Raw genomic sequence first — 22,437 nt, 5'->3', positions numbered from 1 at the left:
TTATTATATTATTTATAAATATTATGAAAGAGAAAGAGAAAGAGAAAAAGAACATAAATTACTTTCGAATGAAACACGTTGCTCTTATTTCCTATACACGATGTAGATATCTATATAATAATAATAATAATAATAACAATAATAATAATAGTAATATAAAATGATTATTATTTTATTTTAATTATTTATTAGAATTATATTGTTAATGTGTTTATATAATTTACAGTGCCAAATAATTTAAAGTATCAAAGAAAAGAAAATATATATCATTTCAATTGCAACACGCTACTACTCTCTTATATTTCTGTATATTAGATATCTATGTAATTATTATTATTATTATTATTATTATTAATGTTAATGTTTAAATAATTTACAGTGCCAAAAAAATAAAACTAATTAAATATGACCACCAACGCGCGTTACCTTTTATATTTCTAAATATACTATTATTATTAATATTATTAACTATTATTATTATTATTATTATTATTATTATTATTATTATTACTAACTATTATTATTATTATTATATTATTAACTATTATTATTAGATTGTTAATATTATTATTAAATTTTGCACATTAAGCTATATTTAATTGTCAAAGACGAAGTTGATGAAAATCTGATATATGAAAATGTGTTCTTTTTTTTTATGTTTTTTCTCTCAGAGAATTATTATTAAGAATAATAATAATTATAATTATTATTATAAATTGTTTGCCATATATATTAAAATATATATATATATTAATTTTGTCCCCTTCTTTATTGGTGCCATAAACTTTAAGTCGTTTATATATATATATATATATATATATATATATATATATATATATATATACACACAATATAACGTAAAATATGTAATAAGAGAAGAGTGGAAGGAAATTATTTGAATAAAAATGTTTCATCTTTAAAACACCAGTCTACTTGTTTTTTTCTTTTTTCCATTTGATTAATTATTTCTTATTTTATATTTTTTTTTGTCTTTTTTTTTTTTATTTCTTATAATTCTTCACACGCATATATATAATATATGTGCTTATAATTTTTCACTTAATATATATATACAAAAGATTTTTTTTAATTGTTTACAAAATAATAAATTAATATAAAATTTTTATATAAATTTCATTTCAAATTTTTGGTTTCTCTTTTTTATTTCAATAATAATTTATCGTAACTTCGTATTATATATTTATATTTATTTAATAATATATATATTTATATATATAATTAAATTTATTTAATAATATATATTTTATGTTGTCAAAAAACACACTATTGTAGTGTATTAAAAAATATACTTTTCATTTTAAAAAAATAATTTCTCTTATTTGTTCTTATTTTGTTGTCTTTTGCTTGATCACTATTATATAACGTGTATGTATGTATATATATATGTGTCCATAATTATGAAAGTAGTCTAAGTCAAAATTAATAAAAAAATGAGTTTATCAGTTATTACGCACTACATTATTAAAAAATAAATAAATACAATGTAATTTGAAAACGATATTGTCAAAAATGAATGAATCGTTAGATAATATTTGTTATTTCAATATTATATAGAATTCGTATAGTGTTCAAATATTAATCTTGAAATATTTCGAAACAAGAGTTACATGACTTAGACCCACTCTCATAATTATGGGCACATATATATATATATATATATATATGTACACGTATTATGTATAGAAATATAAAACTATACATATATATATTATAGGTATAGAATAATTAATAAAAATGATATATGTATACAAATATATATAACAATCACTGTTATGGTAAAATACTTCAAAAAAACAATGAAAAACATATAAAACACACGAGAAACTCAGATTATTTTTTCAAATCCATGTAATTATCATATGTAATATTTAATTGTGAGTATTCCCAATTAAGTTTGAATTTTTCTTGCATGTTGAATAACAATCCAGTAACACTGAAAGTCTAAATGAGAGGAACAACAAAGATTAATATTACAAAGATAAATAAAAATAAATAAACAAAGAAAAGTATCTTATTTGAATTGTACGAAAATCCCTAATGTTGTTTGGTTGTCAAGTATGAAATGGAGGCAAAAAATGCACATAATTAACCCTTTCGCTACAGCAGTACATTCCGCGGGAGTAGCGTTTAAGATTAAATCTATTTATGTATATATTGTTTACGTTTTGGTCAACTTCCCAACAAGGGAAGTGTCAATCTGTTTCGTCATATTATATAGAAAAACATAAAAGTGAGTATATATTGTGGGTATTATTTAGAAATTTACATATTATAGTCGGCACCCGTACAAACAGCACCGTCTTGCGGACACCGACTATAGTCGGCACCCGTACACACAGCACCGTCTCGCGGACACCGACTATAGTCGGCACCCGCGTACACACAGCACCGTCTTCGCGGACACCGACTATAGTCGGCACCCGTACACACAGCACCGTCTTCGCGGACACCGACTATAGTCGGCACCCGTACACACAGCACCGTCTCGCGGACACCGACTATAGTCGGTGTCCGTAGCAAAAGGGTTAAATTCGATTTTGCTTGCCATTACATACTTGACAATCTAATATTTATAAATCGGTATGAAGAATTTACTTATTATGTAAATATTATGTCATTGAATTAGAAACAGTATTCATAGTATTATAGATAATACAATATAGTATATAGTATTTCACATATTATATTATATAACAATATAACAATAGACGAATGAAAAAAAAAGAAAAAATTGCAAATAAATAAATGTTATTTGTTAGAAAAAGAAAAAAACAAACTTACCAATTTGGATGGATCATATTTAAATGATACCTCGTTGTTATTTAATTTCACTTTAACGACCGGCTTTGTCACTCCCATAACTTGGATCCTTTCAAGTATCATTTTTTCTTTGAACTTATCTTGCTCCACAATGTCGTTAGACAAAGTTTGATTCATAGATAGGAAGCGCATAAATGTATATTCTTTTTTCTCTATGGAATCTAAAAATGTATAGAGAAAACAAAAACAAATTATTACAATTAATATCACTTTTTCATTTAGTATTTTGTAAAGATTTTTAATTAATATTATTATTATTATTATTATTATTATTATTATTTTAACACATTTACGAACGCTGACGTAAATTTACGTCCTTTTCAACTTCTATTCCTGATTGAGGTTGACGTGATTTACGTCATTTAAAATTTTTAATAACATTTAATCAAAATTCATTTATATATTATATATTATATTAATTTATATTATTTTATAATTATTATTATTTTTTATTATTTTTTTTTATTACTTTATTAGTATTTTATATATATAAACTTTATATTTAAATTTTTATTATTAAATTTATTATTAAATTTATATTGAATTACTTAAATATAATGATTAAATATTATATATTTCAATATAATTAAATATTATATATTATATATTATTATTATATTATTACATTATTTATATTTATATCTATATTTATATTTATATATATATATAAATTAAATATAATATTTAAATATATAATATTCAAATAATTATATCTTATTGTATATTATTATATTTTATTATTTAAATATAAATTTAAACAATAAATAATAATAATAATAATAATAATAATAATAATAATAATAATAATATAATTTATTTTTTATATATTTATATATAGAATATATGTAAAAATTATTATTTTTTCAAAATTTCATTATTTTTGCCAATACTTAATATAAGAATTGACAAAAAATATGACAGCTGCAAATGTGTTAATAAATGTACATAACGTACCCAAACTATCTCCATCGTCCCAATACAATTCTCCTCTAGCATATCCCACTCTATTCAATGCTACTAATAATTCAAAACCATTCTTCCTACTATCCGTAGTCGTAGGACCTGGCTTTTGTGCTGGTAATATCGAACCAGCACGAATTAACAAAGGTATTGTATCGTATGGTGCATCGAATGTAAACTTCTTGCCGATGGAAAAGAACATTATTTTTGTATATAAATCATACCATTCTCCACGTGGTACATAAGCTGTTACAGTTGTTTTATTCTGTTAATTAAAACAAATAATAATAATGCAATTAATGTCAAATTTATTATCGATAATTCAAATTCTATTAATAATTCATAATAATATTCAAAAAAAAAAAAAAAATATCATGTGTGCAGATTACACGTGTTTGAAGTGAAACCTTTTTAAAAACCAAGCTTCGAGAGAATGAGTCGAATGCAGAGTATCAGGAGTATGATAATTGTAGGATTTATTTACTATAAAAACAAAACAAAAATATCATGTGATTGATTTTCAAAAAAGGTTCAATGAGTCTACGAAAGAAATTCGTCAATGATCAATGAACATTGACTGAACTTTTCGTAGACTTGTGAAATTGACGAATTTCTTCGTAATTCATTGATTTTCATAAATTGAACAAATTTTGTTTTTTTTCCTACATTCGTGCATTGACTGAACTTTTCTAAGACTCGTGCATTGATTAAATTTTTGTTATTACACTCGTAAATTGATTGAATTTTTCGTAAACTCGTAAATTGAAATAAGAAACAAATGCATACTGTCTTCTATCTCATTCTCTCGTCGTTTTATCGTTTCGTTTCATTTAAAAAATAAAAATATATTTAATGAATTTGCTTTACCTCTTCTAAAACTGGATTGATCATTAAATATCTTCCCCACATAAATTGTGTATCTATATCGTACGTAGCTTTATCGTTAATGAATCTAAAGAAAAGAAAAGAAAAGATTAATAAAAAAAAGAAATTGTTCTTCTGTAAATATATCATTTATGTATATAAATAATAATGTATAAACGTACTCAAAAAATAATGGACGAACGACGGTTTCTCCATATTCATGTGCTCGATAAAATAATGTGTACAAATATGGTAACAACCAATAACGTATGGTAAATGCTCTTTTAGATGATTTCACAACTAAATTACCCATAGCTACTGGATCTTGTTCCTATAAGAAAAAAAAAAAAAGAAAAGCATATTAAATATAAATTATATAAATTAATTAAAAAATATTTTTCATGACTTTGTTTAACTTCTTACTATTGTACTATCCGAGTTATGATTTCTTGCGAAAGGATAAAATGCACCAAGTTGCATCCATCGATTACACAAAGCTGCAGTAGTATTTCCATTAAATCCACAAATGTCAGCACCCACCATTGGTATTTGGAATAGATTGAAATTAAGCATTTCAGGAATGCTCATTTTTAAATCATGCCTAATAAACAAATTAGAGAGAACGATATTTATAAAAATTGAAAAAGAAACCAAAAAAAAACTATACATTTTGTATTTTCTTTTATCTTAATATTAATCTTATTTTACCATGTAGAGAAAACATCGCCAGACCAATGACCAGCATATTTTCCATGTCCAACCCATGTAGATCTTGAAATTATAAATGGCCTTTTCTTTCTGATATTAGTAAGAGCACTAGAAAAATATTTATTTCAATATTAACCCTTTCACAATGGGCGTATTTTCCACGGTTCTATTTCTACTGTACGGGCTGCTAATAATACGTGCAACATCGAAATTGCAATTTATTTTCAAGTGATTTTTCATCAAAAGAAACAAAACACTAAAATTACACGTCCATAGTGGGATATTTGACGTGTCATAACTGCATATGTTCGTTGTATGTAAAATACGCGGTATTTTATGTGGAGGGCCCACTATAATGGCCTGTAGTATCTCAATGGCATCTTATGGAGGGCCACTACAGTGGTCTGTAGTAGCGGAAAGGTTAAATAGATATATTTAATTAAAGTTACAATTAATTAATGATACTTACTAGTTTGTAGCTATTGCATGACTGGTACCATAAGTATTGTGAAGATTATAATGCGCTCCTAAATAATGTTTTGCATTCATGCATAATGTTTTTACTGCTAATGTACTTCCCATAATCATTGGTTTAAATTCAGGATTATCTAATTCGTTATTGACGCAACCATTTTTATTACCGTTGTAAAAGTTAGATGGTTCATTCATATCCTTGAAAAAAAAAAAAATACCAAAAATATTATAATGCAAAAAAACATATATCAAACTAAATATAATGTTGGATGACGTGTGAACACATACGAACAATATAAAATCATTGTAAAATAATAAATATTAAATAATACATACGATCCATGCACCATCGTATTTGAATTTATTATGCATATCTTGCATCATATTCAAATAATAATCTTTCGCTTTTGGATGAGTGAAATCAGGCCACACAGTTAACCCATTACTCCAAACTTTTCCTTTAAATGGTTCGTTGGTTATCGCATCTTTTATAAATATTCCTTCTTTTACACCTTCATCGTATGGACGATAAGATCCACTTGCTTCTGACGCAGAAATACCAGCATCGATCAATGGAATGTAATGCATTCCCAACTATAATACATAAAATAGGAATTATATAAAATATATATATATATAAAATGTACGTGATGAATTTACAATTGTAAATGAGATTATTATTAAATTTCACATACTTTATGTAACTCGTCAATGAATTCTGGTAAATCTTTAAACGTTTTATTATCATACGTAAAATCTTTATTTTTATCCATGTAATCTAAATCGTTCCATTGAGTATCCTAAAAAATAATTATACAAATTAATATTAAATTTAACCTTGTGTTTATTTGTATAAAAGAATATTTTATAATTATGTGTATTTATTAACTATTATACTTACAAATGGTATTCCAGCTGTTCTAGTTCTGTTCCATACTTCTTTAGTTTTTTCTAAGTTTCCATATCCATATCTGAAAAAAAGAGAATAAAAAATATAAAGAAAATAAATATTTATTGAAATCACTAGAATATATATTTACCGAGATAAATGAAAACCTAAGGACCAATATGGCGGTAGAAAAGGTTTACCAACAAGTGTGGAATATTGTTCAATCACATCCTGAGGAGTTGGACCCAATAAAAAGTACATATCAAAAATACCACCTATACTTCTGTAAGTTATTGCAGGAGTGGGTTGTAACATTATTTCTACAAAGATTAAATTGCATATGATCAAATTTAATACCCAAATATATATATATAAATACATACCCATAGGATTGCTGTTTAAAAATAATACACCATGGCAATATCCAGATTCTTCGATCATCAAATAAAATGGATGAGTACCATATAAATTCGCCTATAATCAAAAATTATACGTTTATTGAACTTATTCACTTGAAATGAATAATAATAATGAAAATATAAAAAATGTACAAATAAATTTACATATTCCACTGGTGGTTGATCCATGTTGAACATAGCATATCGTTTCCATTCGTTATTAATTTTAAAATTTGATCTATGCTCACCAAGACCATAAATATATTGGGAAGATAATATACCACTTATTTGTAAGAATTGATCGGCAAATATGAAACCACCAAGACCAATAGAGTCAAATCTACATTACGCGAATGTAACAACACATTTGCATTAATGTTAAGAATTATTTAAATATTAACACAAAATATTTTATACTCACAATATTGTGTTGTCGTCAGATCTCATGACTTTAAATCCAATTTTTTCATCGTCAGTGATAAATTTATAAAGTGTATCTACATTTAGACGATCTGAAGGTGAACGATTAGTTGTTACTGGCCATGGTGGTTCATATCTTTGATTTACAGGATCAAAGATCTAAAATAATATAAAATTAGAAATAAATTAAATCGACAAATAATTTCATTACAGAATAGAATTCATTTTATATATATATATATATATATATACCTTAACGCGTAATATTGTATTGTCAATTGTTGTCGTTTCCATTTTGATAAGAGGTATGTTTTTCTTATAAATAGATTTGTTTTTTAATTGAAGGAATCCGGAAAAATTGTTGCCTTCTTGACTGTAGTTTTCATATTTATAAAGACTCCAATTATCAGGATAATAACAATAAGGAATATTAAGGAATTTATTATCCTCATCCACCGGACTCCAACAACAACCTCTTCTTGTACATTCTGATTCGTTAGCACCAAATTCCGGAAGACAATCAAACCGTAATGATACAGGAATTTGTTTACACTAAAATAAGGACACATTTAATTAGTACTTACGTATTAACGCCACCGCAACAAAAATTCCGTTAATGCGCCAATAAAGAGCAACCTTGTTGTTTGCACACAGCAACCATTGGGGTTGCGTCAGGGTAAAGACTGTTTTGAATCTATGTTAAATTCTATATCAGTCCGATTATTTTCCACCAAAATCCGATTGACTACTTTTTATAAATAAATTGTTTTGAATTTTCAAAGTGTTTTGATTTTAATTAAATCAAGTATTTTTTTACCCATGATATTTGTCGCAACAATTTAAGGTGTAGATTGGCGCATTAGTGGAATTTTTCCTGCGGTGTCCGTTAATACCATTTAATTGTAGGTAAGTACCATTTAATTTAATAATAAAAAAATATTGAATTATTATAATATATTGCAATATATTATCAAACATTACCTGTTCAACAATACCATCATCATCTTCAACGATAATAAAGCTATAAACGTACTCTGCTTTTTCAATAACATTATCTGTGTCTTTATTAGGGTTGAATTTCCAATTCTCAACAATCTTCATAACATTGTTCATATATTCAGATTTTTTGACATTGCATATAAGATAAGGTGAATGCAATATAGCAAGTGCTATAACAGCAGTTATAAAAATTGCAATGAGCACCAAAGCGAAATAAGATTTTGCATTTTTAGCATGAGAATTGGACTTGTCGTCTGCATATGCACTATTTACAATTTCCTGTTCTCTGTTGATTGTTTTTGTTATATCCAATGTGAATAATTTGGAAGATTCATCCGATTTATCATCTGACTCATTTATTATATGTTCTAATGAACTTGTACCTTTTTTGGATTCATTGTTACCCTTGATAATCATTTTGGGGCAACAATATTTGTTAATCTATAATTAGAAATATATATAAAGTTTAATTTTAATTATTATATATAATATTATATATATATATATATACATATTAGTATATTAATATATTATTATATTATATATATAATATAATATTATGTATGTATATTAGTATATTAATATATTATATATATGTATAATATATTACTATATTATATATATAATATAATATGGTAATAATTATTATTATTATATTGAGATCTTATATGAATATAAGAAAAAAAAAATTACACAAAATATAACTGTTCATCAGGGTGATTCATAAATTGATTGACTAAATTAACATCAAAAATATATACAAAGGAAAATAAATTAATGTAATTTTAAAATTCTTAGTATTCTTTACAATTTTCCTTTATATATATATATATATATATATATTTAATTATATTCATAAAAGATATTTTTACTATCTCACTGATGTTCATGGATTTCACAAATATGAGAAATTCTTTAAGAAAAATATTTTTAAACAATTGTCATTCACAATAAATTTCCATTTAATTTATGTATAACCTCTAAATATGAATCACATTTATACATTCAATCTAATTGAAATTATTTAAACGTTTTAAATAACAAATTAATTTGAATAATCTCTATTTTTCTATTTCAAAATAATAATAATAATAAAAATGATATAAAATACAATGACATTTGTAATTAGATTAACATTTGGATTGAATATCTTACCAGTATTTGAAATCAAAACAAATCTCTTTCGGGTAATTGTTCACTTTAATTTTAAAATGAAATATTCTTTATTAGGTAGTTAACACTGTGAATGCGTCGTTCATACTGGCAAATGAAAGATTGCGAGTTATCTTCTAGTATATATATATATATATATTTAGTATCATTTGTGTCTCATTCTCTGTATCAGTAACAATGTATATAGTATATACACATATATATTGTATCTTTACTTGTGTGTGCGTGGATTCAGGAAAAACCTCTTCTTACATACATACATACATACATATATATATATTTCTATAAATAAAACAATAATTTCCTTTAAACTTTAAAGTTCAAAATACTCTCTGACGAATAAACATAAAATATTGAATTTCAATTTAATAAACCTAAATGCCATCGATGATTATTTTCACTGCTTTCTGATAAACACTGATAACAGTTTACTATGACATTGTTACATACATGTATTCTTTATATATATGTATATATATCTATGGGTTTTTTAGGAGAATACTTGTGTATTGATCCAGGAAAATCTTAACAAACACATGCTTACTTATTCGCATACCATAAAACCGGTTTTCTATGAATTTGCAGTAGAATTGAAAAACATCATACGAATGAAAAAAGATTGTATTTTAAATTTGACAAGATACTTACTTACTTACGTACTTCGATTATTATTTTCAATTTTTTTGAAATGATTAATACTGATTAGAAAAAAAAAAAAAACTAGTTTAATAAAAAGTAACTTCAATGTGTTTTCTTTTTATAATTTCATTTTAAATCTAATTACGTGAATGATACTTTTATAAAATTCATTATTAACGTGCATAATATTGGATGTAATTTTATACGAGACTTTTCTTTAGCGATAAATATATATATATATATATACATTCTTTAATTATCAAGAAACACTTACTAATGTTATCATACTCGGAATATGTGTTTATATATAATGCAGTTATACGAGATGCATACATATTATGTGCAGTAATGTGAGAACGATATGCGCATAACTGGTTTATTAGATTAGTTGATCACTCTGCAAGAGTACAAGGTTCAGTACAATTTGTTTTTTTCTTTTTCAATTATATTATAAGATGGAATATTTCAATATTCTTGAAAGATATAAATTGTTTAATTTGTACATTAACATTATTTAATAAAATATACATTTGATATTTTATTTCTATAAATATTTATAGCCTAATAGAAATCTATTAGGTTTTGTCAATAACGTTGTTGTCTTTTTCGTTTTCACATTTATGTATGATTTCTGTAACAAAAATATTAAAACGAATAGGACAAATAAATAATAAATTATACAAATCTTCTTAATGATATTTATCAAATACAAAATTGATAAAAAAAAAAATAAAAAACTTACTTTTAACTATATCCTTTAAAACTAGGATTGTCAGTGATTCTGGAATGTCTGTTAAAAAGTTTTTTCCCTCGTCGCAACATCTTGCTATTAAAGGATCTAATGGTAATGATCCTAAGAAATCGATATTCAAATCAGCAGCCATAGCACGACCACCGCCTGTTAATGCTGGAAATATTTCAGCAGAATTCTACAGAAAATATATCTGATTAAATTCTTTTTTTCAAAGATTATTCATTTTCATTGTTAAAATAACAAAAACAAAAATGAGTTGTTTTTACCTTGCATTTAGGACATACGAATAAACTCATATTTTCAATTACGCCTAGTATTGGAATATTTACTTTGTTACAAAAATCTATTTCTTTTCTGACATCCAATAGTGCGACTTGTTGAGGTGTAGTGATAACAATTGCACCAGTAATACCGGCACCTTTTAAATACGTAGTCACAGACAAATGTTCGTCTGAGGTACCAGGTGGTGTATCCAGAATAAGATAATCTAAGTTGCCCCAATCAACTTCTGATAAAAATTGTCGTATCATACCATTTTTTTTAGGACCTCTCCATATTACTGCATCACTTGGACTACCCAGTAAAAATCCAATGGACATTAACGACAAATTATCTTCAATATACTAAAAAAAAAAGAAAGAAGAAAGACGTTAATCAAATTGATTGATCTTATCGTATAGAATTTGTATTCATTAAAAATTACCACAGGAGACCAGCCAGAACCACTTTGGTGTATTTGTTCTCCAAGTACTCCTAAAATTCTTGGTTGTGATGGACCACAGATATCAATGTCCAATACAGCAATCTACAATAATATTGTAAGATAATATTTATTAGAAAATTAATTTATGTAGATATTTAAGTGTTGCTATGTTGGTTACTAGAAATCAAAGCTTTTAAGGAGGATACATAGAAATTGTGATAAATCAATAAGAGGCTGGTACAAGTTGATACGACATAGATACCTATACATCTATAGATATAGTTAACTCACTGGTATTTTTAAGTTAGAAGGAAAAGGTATAATACAGTTCAACATGGGAGCATGTACATAGAGAATCACATGGATGTGCTTGGTCTAGGAAAAAGGGTACGTAGATGTAAATTTTGAAAGATTTATTTTCAAATAGTAAATACTTACATTTTTATCTGGATTACTATCAGCGAGGACTCTAGATACCAATGAAGTTACTGTGCTTTTACCAACTCCACCTTTACCAGACAAAATCAAGATTTTGTGTTTGACATTAGACAATCTTTCTTTAACCAATTCTATACCAGGATCTGCTTGTTTTGTTGCACCTGATGCACATAATCTTTGGTTTGGACATCCTGCACAAGCAGATGCTTTACCAGCCTGTTCACTCTTTGTTCCAGGACAATCTGCAAATATTCTAATAATTTTCTCTCTTATAAACGAAGATTTGTTAAACAATTGTAATTTGAAAATATTATCAAAATTTATAATAGATACAAAGTTGTTTTTTTTTTTATATAATAGACTTCTTTTATATTTGTAATAGTCTTATGTGAATCATATTAAATAATATTTATTGCGTTATCAATTGAAATTATATGTGTATACTTTAGAAAATAATCCTAACCTATAATTCATTTCTGTTATTAATGTGACAACATTATTTACTAAAAAAGAATTCAAATTTTAACGTGGAACAAATTTAAGCAATAAATTAATATAAATTGATATAATTATTAATATAATTAACAAATTATGAAGGGAGATAAATCGATCTTACGTTCTGGTGCTTCACCTGGTACATCTGCCATATTGAGAAGTATAACTAATACTAAGATTATACTTATCAAACAAATCAGAGGTTAGAATATAAAATTATTAAAATTAATTTAATAATAAACATACTTAATTAATAATAAACATTCTTTTACATTTGACTTTTCTTTTCATTTATGTTATTTCAAAAATTATAATTATAAAAAGTTTTTTTTTTTTTTTTACAAATATAATATATGAAGAATAAAATTCATATTAATTTTAAAATATCATTTCTATTATTACTTATTAAAAATAATAAATGATATTAATAGCAATTACAGCCATGGAGTACTGTTGGTTTCATTTATGTTATTTCAGAAATTATAATTATTCCTGTATTATAAACAGTTTTTTTTTTTTTTACAAATATTATATATGAAGAATAAAATTCATATTAATTCTAAAATATCATTTCTATTATTACTTATTAAAAATAATAAATGATATTAATAGCAATTACAGCCATGGAGTACTGTTGATTTCATTTATGTTATTTCAGAAATTATAATTATTCCTGTATTATAAAAAGTTTTTTTTTTTTACAAATATAATATATGAAGAATAAAATTCATATTAATTCTAAAATATCATTTCTATTATTACTTATTAAAAATAATAAATGATATTAATAGCAATTACAGCCATGGAGTACTGTTGGTTCATCGATGCCTTACACGGAATACAAAATTCCTATTCGTGTAAGCGACTACAATCATACACATCATTTATTACCTTGGAGACCTAGTACAGGATTTGAAAATATTGAAGTTATACCATTGTAAGTTTATCATTAATTATTATCTAAATTTGTTTAATTATTATATAAACTGTTTAACATATTCTATGGATAGGGCTAGAAAGTGTATATCAAATTATCCATTGGATACAACAAATGGAGTCATGCATAAGCCATTAAAATTTCCTGACTTGGTAACTGGATGTCATAAAGATCCTGTTCATGCATCACGAGCTGCTCTTTATACAAGATATACTCCAAATGAGTGGTTTCAAAAACAAATGAAATATTACAACGAAGCAGATTCTAATAGACATTTATCAGAAAGATTGAGAAATGATGCTTTAAAAATAGTTAGGTATGTGTATTAACTCTTTGCGGCATAGAATTTCAAATAATAAAATAGTCCCTATGTTGCATAGAAATTTGATTGTTTTAAATGAAACCAAATATTGATAGATTTTTTATTAATAAAGGTATAATACATACCTTCATTAATAAAAGGTATAATACAATAATACATAATGTAATAATGTAAAAACATAAAAAAAAGAAGAGTTAATAACTAATTGTTTTGCGTAAATAAGACGAAATATAATCTTATGAACATGTTTAGCTATTGCTATAATATTTTTCGAAGTGGGACTAAAAATGTCTTACCGTGCATTACGGTGTATCAAAAAGGTGGGACACTTTTAATCCCATCGTGTCTCAAAGAGTTAAAAACTCATTTCAATTATACTTGTGTAATAATCATAATTGTTTATACATTTCTAGGAATGCAGAAGAGAAAATACAATATGGACAATTAGATACTGGAAGAAGATTAGGTGAAAGAATAAACGATGTATCCTTTTGGCGAAATGAAATATCTTCAGAATTAGAAAGATTATTGCAAGAGATAGAAAGACTTCAGGATTGTCGTTCTGTTTTGGAAAAAGCTATAAGAGATATTGAAGGACCGTTGCATATTGCAGAAGAATGTCTTTATCATAGAGAAGCAAGGAAAGGTATATAAAATGATTGTATAAATATAATATTACTTAATAATAAATTAATATGACTATATGTACAGGGACAGAACTTGTTCACGACGAATCAGAAAAATGCTTATTGAGAGAAATAGATAATTTAAAGAATTGTCAGAAAAAATTAGAGGCTTGTCTTGACAAATGTAAAGATCAGGTATATTTTTTAATTTTAAATATAATCTATATAAAGTAATATATATATACGTGATATTTCATTTGTATATTTTTGTAGTTGCGTAATTGCAGAGCTTCGCAGAATCAATTAGAATTAGATTTGAAGAACAAAGAAAGTGCATTAGGTATAGATATGATGTGTCATCAATTGAATAATTACAGTCATGGATTACAATATTATGCAGGAATTGAAAAATATGATCCTTGGTAATAGAACTGTGTTTCGAAATAATTCATAAATTAATTAACTTTATATATATATATATATATATATATATATATATATATATTGATTAATTATTCAATTTTTAGTCTCTCGGAACAAGAATGTTGGTCGGAAGCTGCAAACCGAATAATACAAAAGTCACAACATGAAAGAAATATGTCTAGTCAGTTGCGAACTTGTGCAGAAAGTATTATAAATAAAGTGTCTCAAGAAATGTGGGACTCATGGAGTAATACAAACAATGCTTTGACACATAGATCTTCAGAGTTACTTGAAGCTAAAAATAAAATTGCAGCAGCACTTACAAAAAGTATGATTTTTAAATGATATACATGTGTGTAATCATTTTTTAATAAACCAATGTATTAACATATGTAACAGGTACAGCAGGAAATATTTGATGTTGAAAAAAATATGGAATTAATGCGTAAAGCTATTGCTGATAAAAGTCATGCTATTAAAGTTGCACATACGAGATTAGAAGCTAGAATGCATCGTCCAGATTTAGAATTATGTCGTGATAATGCTTACTTAAGGTATTTATTCATTATTTTCTATTAATAGAAATTTCATATTTATTTGACTTTAATATTTTTCATTCTTATAGTCTTCAAAAAGAAATAGATGAAATAGATCATCAAGTTAAACGTATGCACAAAGCATTGAAAGAACTTGAAGATCAGCATCAAAGATTATTGAGAACTAGGACTGCATTGGAACATGATTTAGCACTTAAAATAGATTCTATATATATAGACAGAGAAAAGGTTTGCGGTCTTCGACGAGCATATCCAGTTAATGCATTATTTAGATTTTAATTAATTATTAACAATAATGTATACATATTTAAAACTATTGATGCACATAACTATATATACATATGCATGTGTATAAATATATATATATATTATACTTTATTGAAATAAATATAAAGTGAAATTTCAATGATCAAACATAAACAAATTCACTATATATATTTCTTTGTACAATTATAAAAAGTTATATAGAAAATAACTTATGCTTCCTTCGAACTATGTTTTTTGATATAACTTGGTATAGGAAGATTAAGATTACTTTTAGATTCGAAAAATGTATAAGACAAAGTTATATCATTAATGAATTCCATTTTAGGATCTTCATTGAATTCTGGATCGATATAAAAGAATACTGGCATATCGACCTAAAATATATAATTCACATAAAGCTTTCTCATCATAAGTGTATTCAAATTAGTAATATTTTTAATAAGTTACCTGTTCATGTGGATTCAATAATTGTTCTTCGAAACAAAAGCATTGTATTTTATTAAAATACTGTCCTACTTCGAAAGGTACTACATTATAAGTAGAAATACCGATGACTGGTTTGTCTGTAGGATTTTTAGCAGTGTAAAATGCTAACGCTGTCTCTCCTGGGATTATTGTTATTTCTCGTTGTAAAGGTTGAAAATTCCATGCCATTGATGCACCTACATCAGCGTTGAACTTTACTTTTATCTTTCTTTCTTTAACAGGCTGCATGGTTGATAATTTGCTATCATCGTGACCAATTACAGTTCCTCCATAACTGAATGTCTAATTTATATATCAGATATAATATATTTAAATGAAAAGATATCTACATAATATTTTAATGTTAGAAATTAACTATAATAGATAAAATATACCTGACAAAACATTCCATACAATGGTACTGCTGCATAACTAAGCCCAGTTACGAGTATACCCAAACCAGTCATATACAGTGCAGTAGATCGTATATTTTGTTTTTGTTCAGGAGTACGATAATCTTTCATTAAATTTTTTGATACATTTGTAGATATCCTTCTGATAACATAATTGCTAGTTAAACGTTGACAACGTATTAAAAACATTTGTATAACTTAACCTTAAATTACAAATGTGAGAATATTTGTTTCTTTATTTTATTAATTATAAAAATACATTTTAATTGATATAAAACATTTAATTAAATCTATAGCAATTCTTAGTAATATTAATTAAAGGTATTTTAATAAATGTTATCTGATAAATATTCTCTTTTATCACTACACATGTCACAAATATATAACTGTCACACGTGTTCAATTCTGTGATCTGATTGGTCGAATTGAACTGCTCTGATAGGTGCTTTCAAAAATGGTGGGAAATACGAAAAATATTCTTCTGAAATGATATATTTTATTTATTCACAATAAAGAATGAAAATGAAATATAATATTTTTATATTTATTTATTTATATTAGGGGTAAAATGAGCAACTTTAAAATTTATTAATCAAATTGACTTGTGTGATATTTTATGTTGTATTTTTAATTCATCGCAGATATATTAAATACTTTATTGTTAAATACATTTTTTAAATAATGTGCATTACATTATACTCATAAAGTATAAATGTGAAATTTATATTAAAAATGCTAAATTTCATTTATACAGACTGTAATGTGATTGTTTGATTATTATTACAATTTTTTATCAACAATTACTTTTTCAATTTTATTAAAGATATTCGAGAGTTTCTGATAGATATTATTTGATTCGAAAGTTTTGTACTTTTAACATAACAAATGAGATTTTCTTTAATAACTATAAAAAATAAATGTAACAAAATTTAATAGTAAAAAGAAAATAATTAGAATTAACTATAAAAAAGAAGATAGTACTTTTGGTATTTAATTTTGGAATTTATAAACGTAAGCAAATATGTACTTATTAAATATAATTGTTTTTAAGATATATATATATATCTTATTAGTATTATTATTATAATTATTATAATTATATAATTATTTTTATACTTTATATATTTTAATAGATGTATTTGAAATATTAATTGGCATAAGACTTCTCAAACTTTTTTATTTGGTAATTTTGTTTTACTAGAGCGAATATTTTCACTACTCTGGATGGTAGATTCTTCACTATTTACTCTTTCTCTATTATAAACTCAGACACATATTATTAGTGTAATGTTGTTAAATTATTTTTAAATTAATTTATCATCATTTCACATTCAGAAAATTGTTAAGTTCTATTGACATTCTTACAGTCCTAATACGAGATCGCAATTCACACTTTGAGAAGTCCTGTGATCTAGCATTAATAATTTGATTTTAAGCAAGACTTACAATTAAAATACATATAATATAATATATTTCACGACGCAATATAAATGAAAATAATAAAATCAAACAATTTTTTCAAATAAATATTAACAGCTTAGTCGCAAATAAAACAAGCACTTAAAATTCACTATCTAAATTATTTTTATACAATCTATATATTATTTTAAATACATTTTTTAAGCAATGTTAAATATATATATATATATATATATATATATATATATATATACTATCATCACCTATTATAAAAAATCGATTATATGCGTATCGTGAAATTATCGAATATTCTTATACATTATTATAATTATGCAGATCTATTATGATTATTTAGAATTAAATGCTCTTACTAACGTATTATAAATTATATTAAATTGATAATAGTTATTATATCATTGATATTTTATACATGTTGTTTTCAAAATTAATTTACATAATTTATAATCAATTAAATAAATATATATATATATATATTTGTTAGAATTTATATTAAATAATAAATCATAGGAAACATTTATAACTTGTCCATATATTATATACAGAAGAACAAAATTAATGCAAATCGTTGCAAATGAATGTATTGAAATTAATTCATCGATTTTGATGTAAAGGAAGACTCTTTTTTTTTTTTTTAAATTTTGTTCACGATATCCTTTTTTTATTTTCTCATGAATAAAAATTAAAATAGGATTGTCTCAATTTCAAAATACATTTGAAACCAAGTGAAATGATATAATAAAAAGTGAAAATCATTTGGTTTTTTTCCTAGCTTTAGAAGAAATAAATCATATATTTTTTTTACTTTTATAAACAATAATAAAGAAATACTTAAAAATAATATGGCAAAGAAAAATTAAAGTTGTACATAAATGATACTTTAATCATAATTTCATGAAAATTTGGAAATATATCATTTCAAGAATTCTACATATATATATATATTTGTGATGTAATAATTATAAGAAAAAAAAAGAAAAGAAAAGAAAAGAAAAGAAAAGAAAAGAAAAGAAAAGAAATGCACAATAATTTGATTAAAAATGTGCTTATGAAGATGTACCTAATCCAGTCTATTCAACAATAAGCCACACCGTGTGTTCAAGCTTATAATGAGCCTTTTAGTGTAAACGATTATGTAACACATGTTATAGATTCAATAATTTTGTAAAATTGTTCACTCTCATACTTAGAATTATTGTAGAATTTTTTTTTCTTTTTTTTTAGAGTATTATGAACCAGGAAAAAACGATCCATTTCTTCATCTCATCCTTTAAATAGATAAATCAAAATTTGTTCTCTGACTCTTCGATGATAATCACGTATTTTCTATCGATTATGGGTTTCATCAAGCGAAATCCCATTATTCCCAGATCTAGTGTTGCTGTTCTACAAAGGAAATAAAATTGCACGTAAATAAATAATTACATGTAGTTTAAATTAATAAAAATAATTTAATTGGGAAAATGCAGCTCTTGTAGCTTTTTGTTGCGAATCCAGCTGATTTTTAAAATGCTTTGCTAGAAAAGCTGCGATCACCTGAAAAAAAAAACAAAAATTAAACAAATGTATTTAATTATGTACAAGAAAAAAAAATAGTATAATGTATATAATAATTTTATTTTATTTTTTTTTTTTTAATAATGCAAAGAAACAATAAGATTTAATTAACAAGGAAGACAATCAACATTATGATACAACCCACCATCTATTAGGAGGGTCGTATGAGGAGATAGAGGACATGGCGATGGTGTTAGACTAGAGAAAAGCACTAGGATTAGCTCGCGGATCTTTCTGGTTCCTGTACCGCACGGTCAACCAAACACCAACAAACTATAATGGGCATATACATAAGCATTAAATGACATGAGTCTTTCATTATTATAATAATATGATTTAATTTCATGAAAAATATATGCATTATATTATTTTGGGATATATAAGACGATACAAAAACTTTGATCAAATTCAAGATGATTTTAAACGACAACATTGCATCAATTATCTTTCATTTTAAATGTCATATTTGAAATTGATAACATATGATAGATTCATTGTCTTACCTCTGTAAAACTGAAAAATAATCCTATACTACCACAGAGTTTGAAAGCGTAATCAATCGTAGATTGCAACTTTTGCATACATAATGGACATCGATTGGTACATTCGCGATCAGAATAAGGACAGCAAGTTTTCTATAGAAAAAAATCAATAAATATTAAATGTTAGATAAAATTACATTTTGAACTGGTTCACATTAAAGTGTATTATTTCATATTTATGAGTATGCTTTGTTATAGTGCAAACTTTTATATGTGCCCATAATTATGAAATTAGTTTAAGTCATGTATCTCTTATTTCGAGATATTTCAAGATTTCTATTTGAACATTATATGAATTCTATGTAATATTGAAAAAACAAACAAACATTAATTAACGATTCATTCATTTTTGACAAGATCGTTTTCAAATTACATTGAATTTATTTAGTTTAAAATAATGTGGTACGTAATAACAGATAAACTCATTTTTTTTGTTTGTTAATTTTCTACTTAGATCAATTTCATAATTATGATTATACTTACATTTGTATTGTGGCATGCCAAGGGATCTGTTTCAATAACAGTATCATTAAATCCACAGCAATGGAAAGTTTCTTCTACTTTAGCACGTAAATCATCTCCAACTCGTCTCCATCCCTAAAAAATATATATATATATATATTAAATAAAATACATGTTACAAAAGGATCAAAAAGATGATTGATAGGAAAGAATAAAAAAAAAATACTTGTTCGGCAAGTTGTTCTTGTTGTTTGGCATTAACAGCAAGACAAGCACAAGCAATGCTGAATTGAATCAAAAACAGAAGGAACAAGATAAGCATATACTGTAATATACAATTAAGGAAAATTAACATTCATTTGCAAATTACTTTCTTCTATGTTATAATAATGGTTTTTTTTTTTTTTTTTTTTTTGGAAAAAAAGGATACAAAGAATAATAAAACTTGATGATGTTTCACAGCACCAATTAATCCGAGAATGGAAATGAGAATGAGTATAACTCCGCAAGCTAAAATTCCACCAATTATTGGAAGATTGGTGACCAAAGCTGATGCTCTTCCATAAACAGCAACTCCAATTAAAATAAATGCAACGACCTAAGATACATACAAACAAATATCAAATTATTTTGATAGATAATCATTTTTATGAATATCACTTACACAAGTTCAAAGATAAAGTAAAAAAAAAAAAAACATAAGAATTTGAACTTTGAATATTATCTGTTTGTTTAAATGGACTAATTCCAAAATCATCTCTGACGATTATGATAATTAACATCATTTGCATGGGAAATTATTTGTACAGATAAATGAGCTTATATATATATATATATATATATATGTATAATGTGTGATATCCAAAGCTACTTTATCAGTGTACAGTTATTAAGAAATATATTTGGATCAGGCACAAAATTGAAAGATAATTCATTCATGGAATTTACCATATTACTATAGACTTTTAATAAATTTCATGGGATAATGTTATCACAGTTTAATCCTAGATATTTATTTAAATTCGTAAACTTGTCAATAATTGTATTATAAATATATATTTTTTTAATTTAATCAAATTATTCTATATATTAAAATAATATTAAAAAAAAAAAAAAAAAAGAAAAAAAAAGCAGAAATAGAAATAATTTTTACACATATGAAGAAAAACAAAAAGAAAAAGATTAAACTTACAATGTAAAGTATATTTAGGGCTGTTAGAGCATTTTTCGAACACGTAAAACCACCGCACATCTTTGGACTCGGTCAATTTCCGACCGATTAAACAAAGTTACACGTGAATTTGTAATTAAAATTGAATGAATGATCAATAAACCTTATCACTTGTCAATAGGTTTGAATAACTTATGAGAAGGTGTTTACGAATAAAACCTTTCGTTTCGTTTCGTTTATCGTTCGACCTTCTTCATCGAAAGATTATCCAATTGTAGCAAGTAGCTTGTGAGAGCATATCACTACGTGCTCTGCTCTCCGGAACATAGGACTCTTTTAGGTGAGGACGATCGATATCTCGACTTTTGCGACTACCGTTAAGCGCGCGTAAAACAAAATTTCTATTACTATGACTACCTTATTTTTATTATCTTTATTTAGATCTTTGATTATTATTTTATTATTAATATAATTATATTATATTATTATATTTTTAATAATTT

General features: G+C 24.9%; 5 protein-coding genes across 7 annotated transcripts; 1 reads left to right on the top strand and 4 right to left on the bottom strand.

Moving 5' to 3' along the window:
- Nucleotides 1–1,187: 1,187 nt before the first annotated feature.
- Nucleotides 1,188–8,970, bottom strand: LOC107070872 (lysosomal alpha-glucosidase). Its single transcript, XM_089179636.1, has 17 exons — nucleotides 8,536–8,970; nucleotides 7,807–8,106; nucleotides 7,556–7,713; nucleotides 7,300–7,474; nucleotides 7,120–7,210; nucleotides 6,888–7,056; nucleotides 6,749–6,818; nucleotides 6,543–6,647; nucleotides 6,184–6,441; nucleotides 5,843–6,045; nucleotides 5,374–5,481; nucleotides 5,089–5,266; nucleotides 4,848–4,996; nucleotides 4,669–4,753; nucleotides 3,796–4,066; nucleotides 2,803–3,002; nucleotides 1,188–1,962 (listed from the first exon to the last, which is right to left on the bottom strand). Exons 1-17 carry the CDS (start codon nucleotides 8,968–8,970, stop codon nucleotides 1,852–1,854), a joined length of 3,066 nt encoding a protein of 1,021 aa, XP_089035762.1. The 3' UTR covers nucleotides 1,188–1,851.
- On the bottom strand, nucleotides 8,855–13,021 carry Nubp1 (NUBP iron-sulfur cluster assembly factor 1). Of its 2 annotated transcripts, none has more exons than XM_089179639.1 (6): nucleotides 12,877–13,021; nucleotides 12,261–12,502; nucleotides 11,823–11,924; nucleotides 11,386–11,742; nucleotides 11,108–11,294; nucleotides 8,855–8,994 (listed from the first exon to the last, which is right to left on the bottom strand). In XM_089179639.1, exons 1-6 carry the CDS (start codon nucleotides 12,905–12,907, stop codon nucleotides 8,990–8,992), a joined length of 924 nt encoding a protein of 307 aa, XP_089035765.1. In that variant the 5' UTR covers nucleotides 12,908–13,021; the 3' UTR covers nucleotides 8,855–8,989. The 2 variants fall into 2 exon arrangements, with proteins under 2 accessions (XP_089035765.1, XP_015184908.2); XM_015329422.2 differs by lacking the exon at nucleotides 8,855–8,994 and adding an exon at nucleotides 10,728–10,996.
- LOC107070881 (tektin-3) lies at nucleotides 11,797–16,026 on the top strand. Its single transcript, XM_089179638.1, is given in 11 exon segments — nucleotides 11,797–11,937; nucleotides 12,004–12,209; nucleotides 13,547–13,692; nucleotides 13,766–14,008; nucleotides 14,428–14,660; nucleotides 14,726–14,835; nucleotides 14,914–15,062; nucleotides 15,168–15,366; nucleotides 15,368–15,391; nucleotides 15,463–15,617; nucleotides 15,689–16,026. Coding segments are annotated over 10 exon segments (1,515 nt in total). The 5' UTR covers nucleotides 11,797–11,937; nucleotides 12,004–12,164; the 3' UTR covers nucleotides 15,900–16,026.
- A 14-nt stretch (nucleotides 16,027–16,040) lies between these two features.
- On the bottom strand, nucleotides 16,041–17,179 carry Cox11 (Cytochrome c oxidase copper chaperone COX11). Its single transcript, XM_015329423.2, has 3 exons — nucleotides 16,748–17,179; nucleotides 16,335–16,655; nucleotides 16,041–16,261 (listed from the first exon to the last, which is right to left on the bottom strand). Exons 1-3 carry the CDS (start codon nucleotides 16,952–16,954, stop codon nucleotides 16,097–16,099), a joined length of 693 nt encoding a protein of 230 aa, XP_015184909.2. The 5' UTR covers nucleotides 16,955–17,179; the 3' UTR covers nucleotides 16,041–16,096.
- A 606-nt stretch (nucleotides 17,180–17,785) lies between these two features.
- Tsp97E (Tetraspanin 97E) lies at nucleotides 17,786–22,273 on the bottom strand. Of its 2 annotated transcripts, XR_001476332.2 has the most exons (7): nucleotides 21,956–22,271; nucleotides 21,194–21,361; nucleotides 20,990–21,088; nucleotides 20,785–20,898; nucleotides 20,263–20,394; nucleotides 19,905–20,032; nucleotides 17,786–19,738 (listed from the first exon to the last, which is right to left on the bottom strand). XR_001476332.2 is itself a non-coding variant. In XM_015329424.2 (6 exons), the coding sequence occupies exons 1-6, from the start codon at nucleotides 22,013–22,015 to the stop codon at nucleotides 19,640–19,642; spliced, it is 672 nt and encodes a 223-aa protein (XP_015184910.1). In that variant the 5' UTR covers nucleotides 22,016–22,273; the 3' UTR covers nucleotides 17,786–19,639. The 2 variants fall into 2 exon arrangements, 1 of the variants encoding a protein (XP_015184910.1); XM_015329424.2 differs by lacking the exon at nucleotides 19,905–20,032 and having other exon boundaries at nucleotides 21,956–22,273.
- Between the last annotated feature and the right edge of the window lie 164 nt (nucleotides 22,274–22,437).

The sequence above is a fragment of the Polistes dominula genome, unplaced genomic scaffold (genome assembly GCF_049000335.1).
Source record: "Polistes dominula isolate Pdom_NZ unplaced genomic scaffold, Pdom_raw_medaka contig_27, whole genome shotgun sequence".
Lineage (NCBI taxonomy): Eukaryota > Metazoa > Arthropoda > Insecta > Hymenoptera > Vespidae > Polistes > Polistes dominula.
Note: the sequence above shows the minus strand (reverse complement) of the source record. Positions and strands in the feature narration are given on the sequence as shown.

What these genes read in the sequence shown, in the direction of transcription:
- Nubp1 (XM_015329422.2), bottom strand. Translation starts at nt 12,907, where the DNA reads ATGGCAGATGTACCAGGTGAAGCACCAGAAC. An exon ending in ACCAGGTGAAGCACCAGAAC is followed by an intron (nt 12,503 to 12,876) that starts GTAAGATCGATT and finishes GAATATTTGCAG; the next exon opens with ATTGTCCTGGAACAAAGAGT. An exon ending in GTTCTGGCTGGTCTCCTGTG is followed by an intron (nt 11,743 to 11,822) that starts GTAATTTTTAAT and finishes TTTTTTTTTTAG; the next exon opens with TATATTGAAGATAATTTGTC.
- Tsp97E (XM_015329424.2), bottom strand. Translation starts at nt 22,015, where the DNA reads ATGTGCGGTGGTTTTACGTGTTCGAAAAATGCTCTAACAGCCCTAAAT. An exon ending in ATCAAGTTTTATTATTCTTT is followed by an intron (nt 21,089 to 21,193) that starts GTATCCTTTTTT and finishes TGTATATTACAG; the next exon opens with TATATGCTTATCTTGTTCCT. An exon ending in AAGAACAACTTGCCGAACAA is followed by an intron (nt 20,899 to 20,989) that starts GTATTTTTTTTT and finishes TATATTTTTTAG; the next exon opens with GGATGGAGACGAGTTGGAGA.
- LOC107070872 (XM_089179636.1), bottom strand. Translation starts at nt 8,970, where the DNA reads ATGATTATCAAGGGTAACAATGAATCCAAAAAAGGTACAAGTTCATTA. An exon ending in CATGCAATAGCTACAAACTA is followed by an intron (nt 5,482 to 5,842) that starts GTAAGTATCATT and finishes ATATTTTTCTAG; the next exon opens with TGCTCTTACTAATATCAGAA. An exon ending in ATAACTCGGATAGTACAATA is followed by an intron (nt 4,997 to 5,088) that starts GTAAGAAGTTAA and finishes TTTTTCTTATAG; the next exon opens with GAACAAGATCCAGTAGCTAT.
- Cox11 (XM_015329423.2), bottom strand. Translation starts at nt 16,954, where the DNA reads ATGTTTTTAATACGTTGTCAACGTTTAACTAGCAATTATGTTATCAGA. An exon ending in TGTATGGAATGTTTTGTCAG is followed by an intron (nt 16,656 to 16,747) that starts GTATATTTTATC and finishes TATATAAATTAG; the next exon opens with ACATTCAGTTATGGAGGAAC. An exon ending in TATTGAATCCACATGAACAG is followed by an intron (nt 16,262 to 16,334) that starts GTAACTTATTAA and finishes TATATATTTTAG; the next exon opens with GTCGATATGCCAGTATTCTT.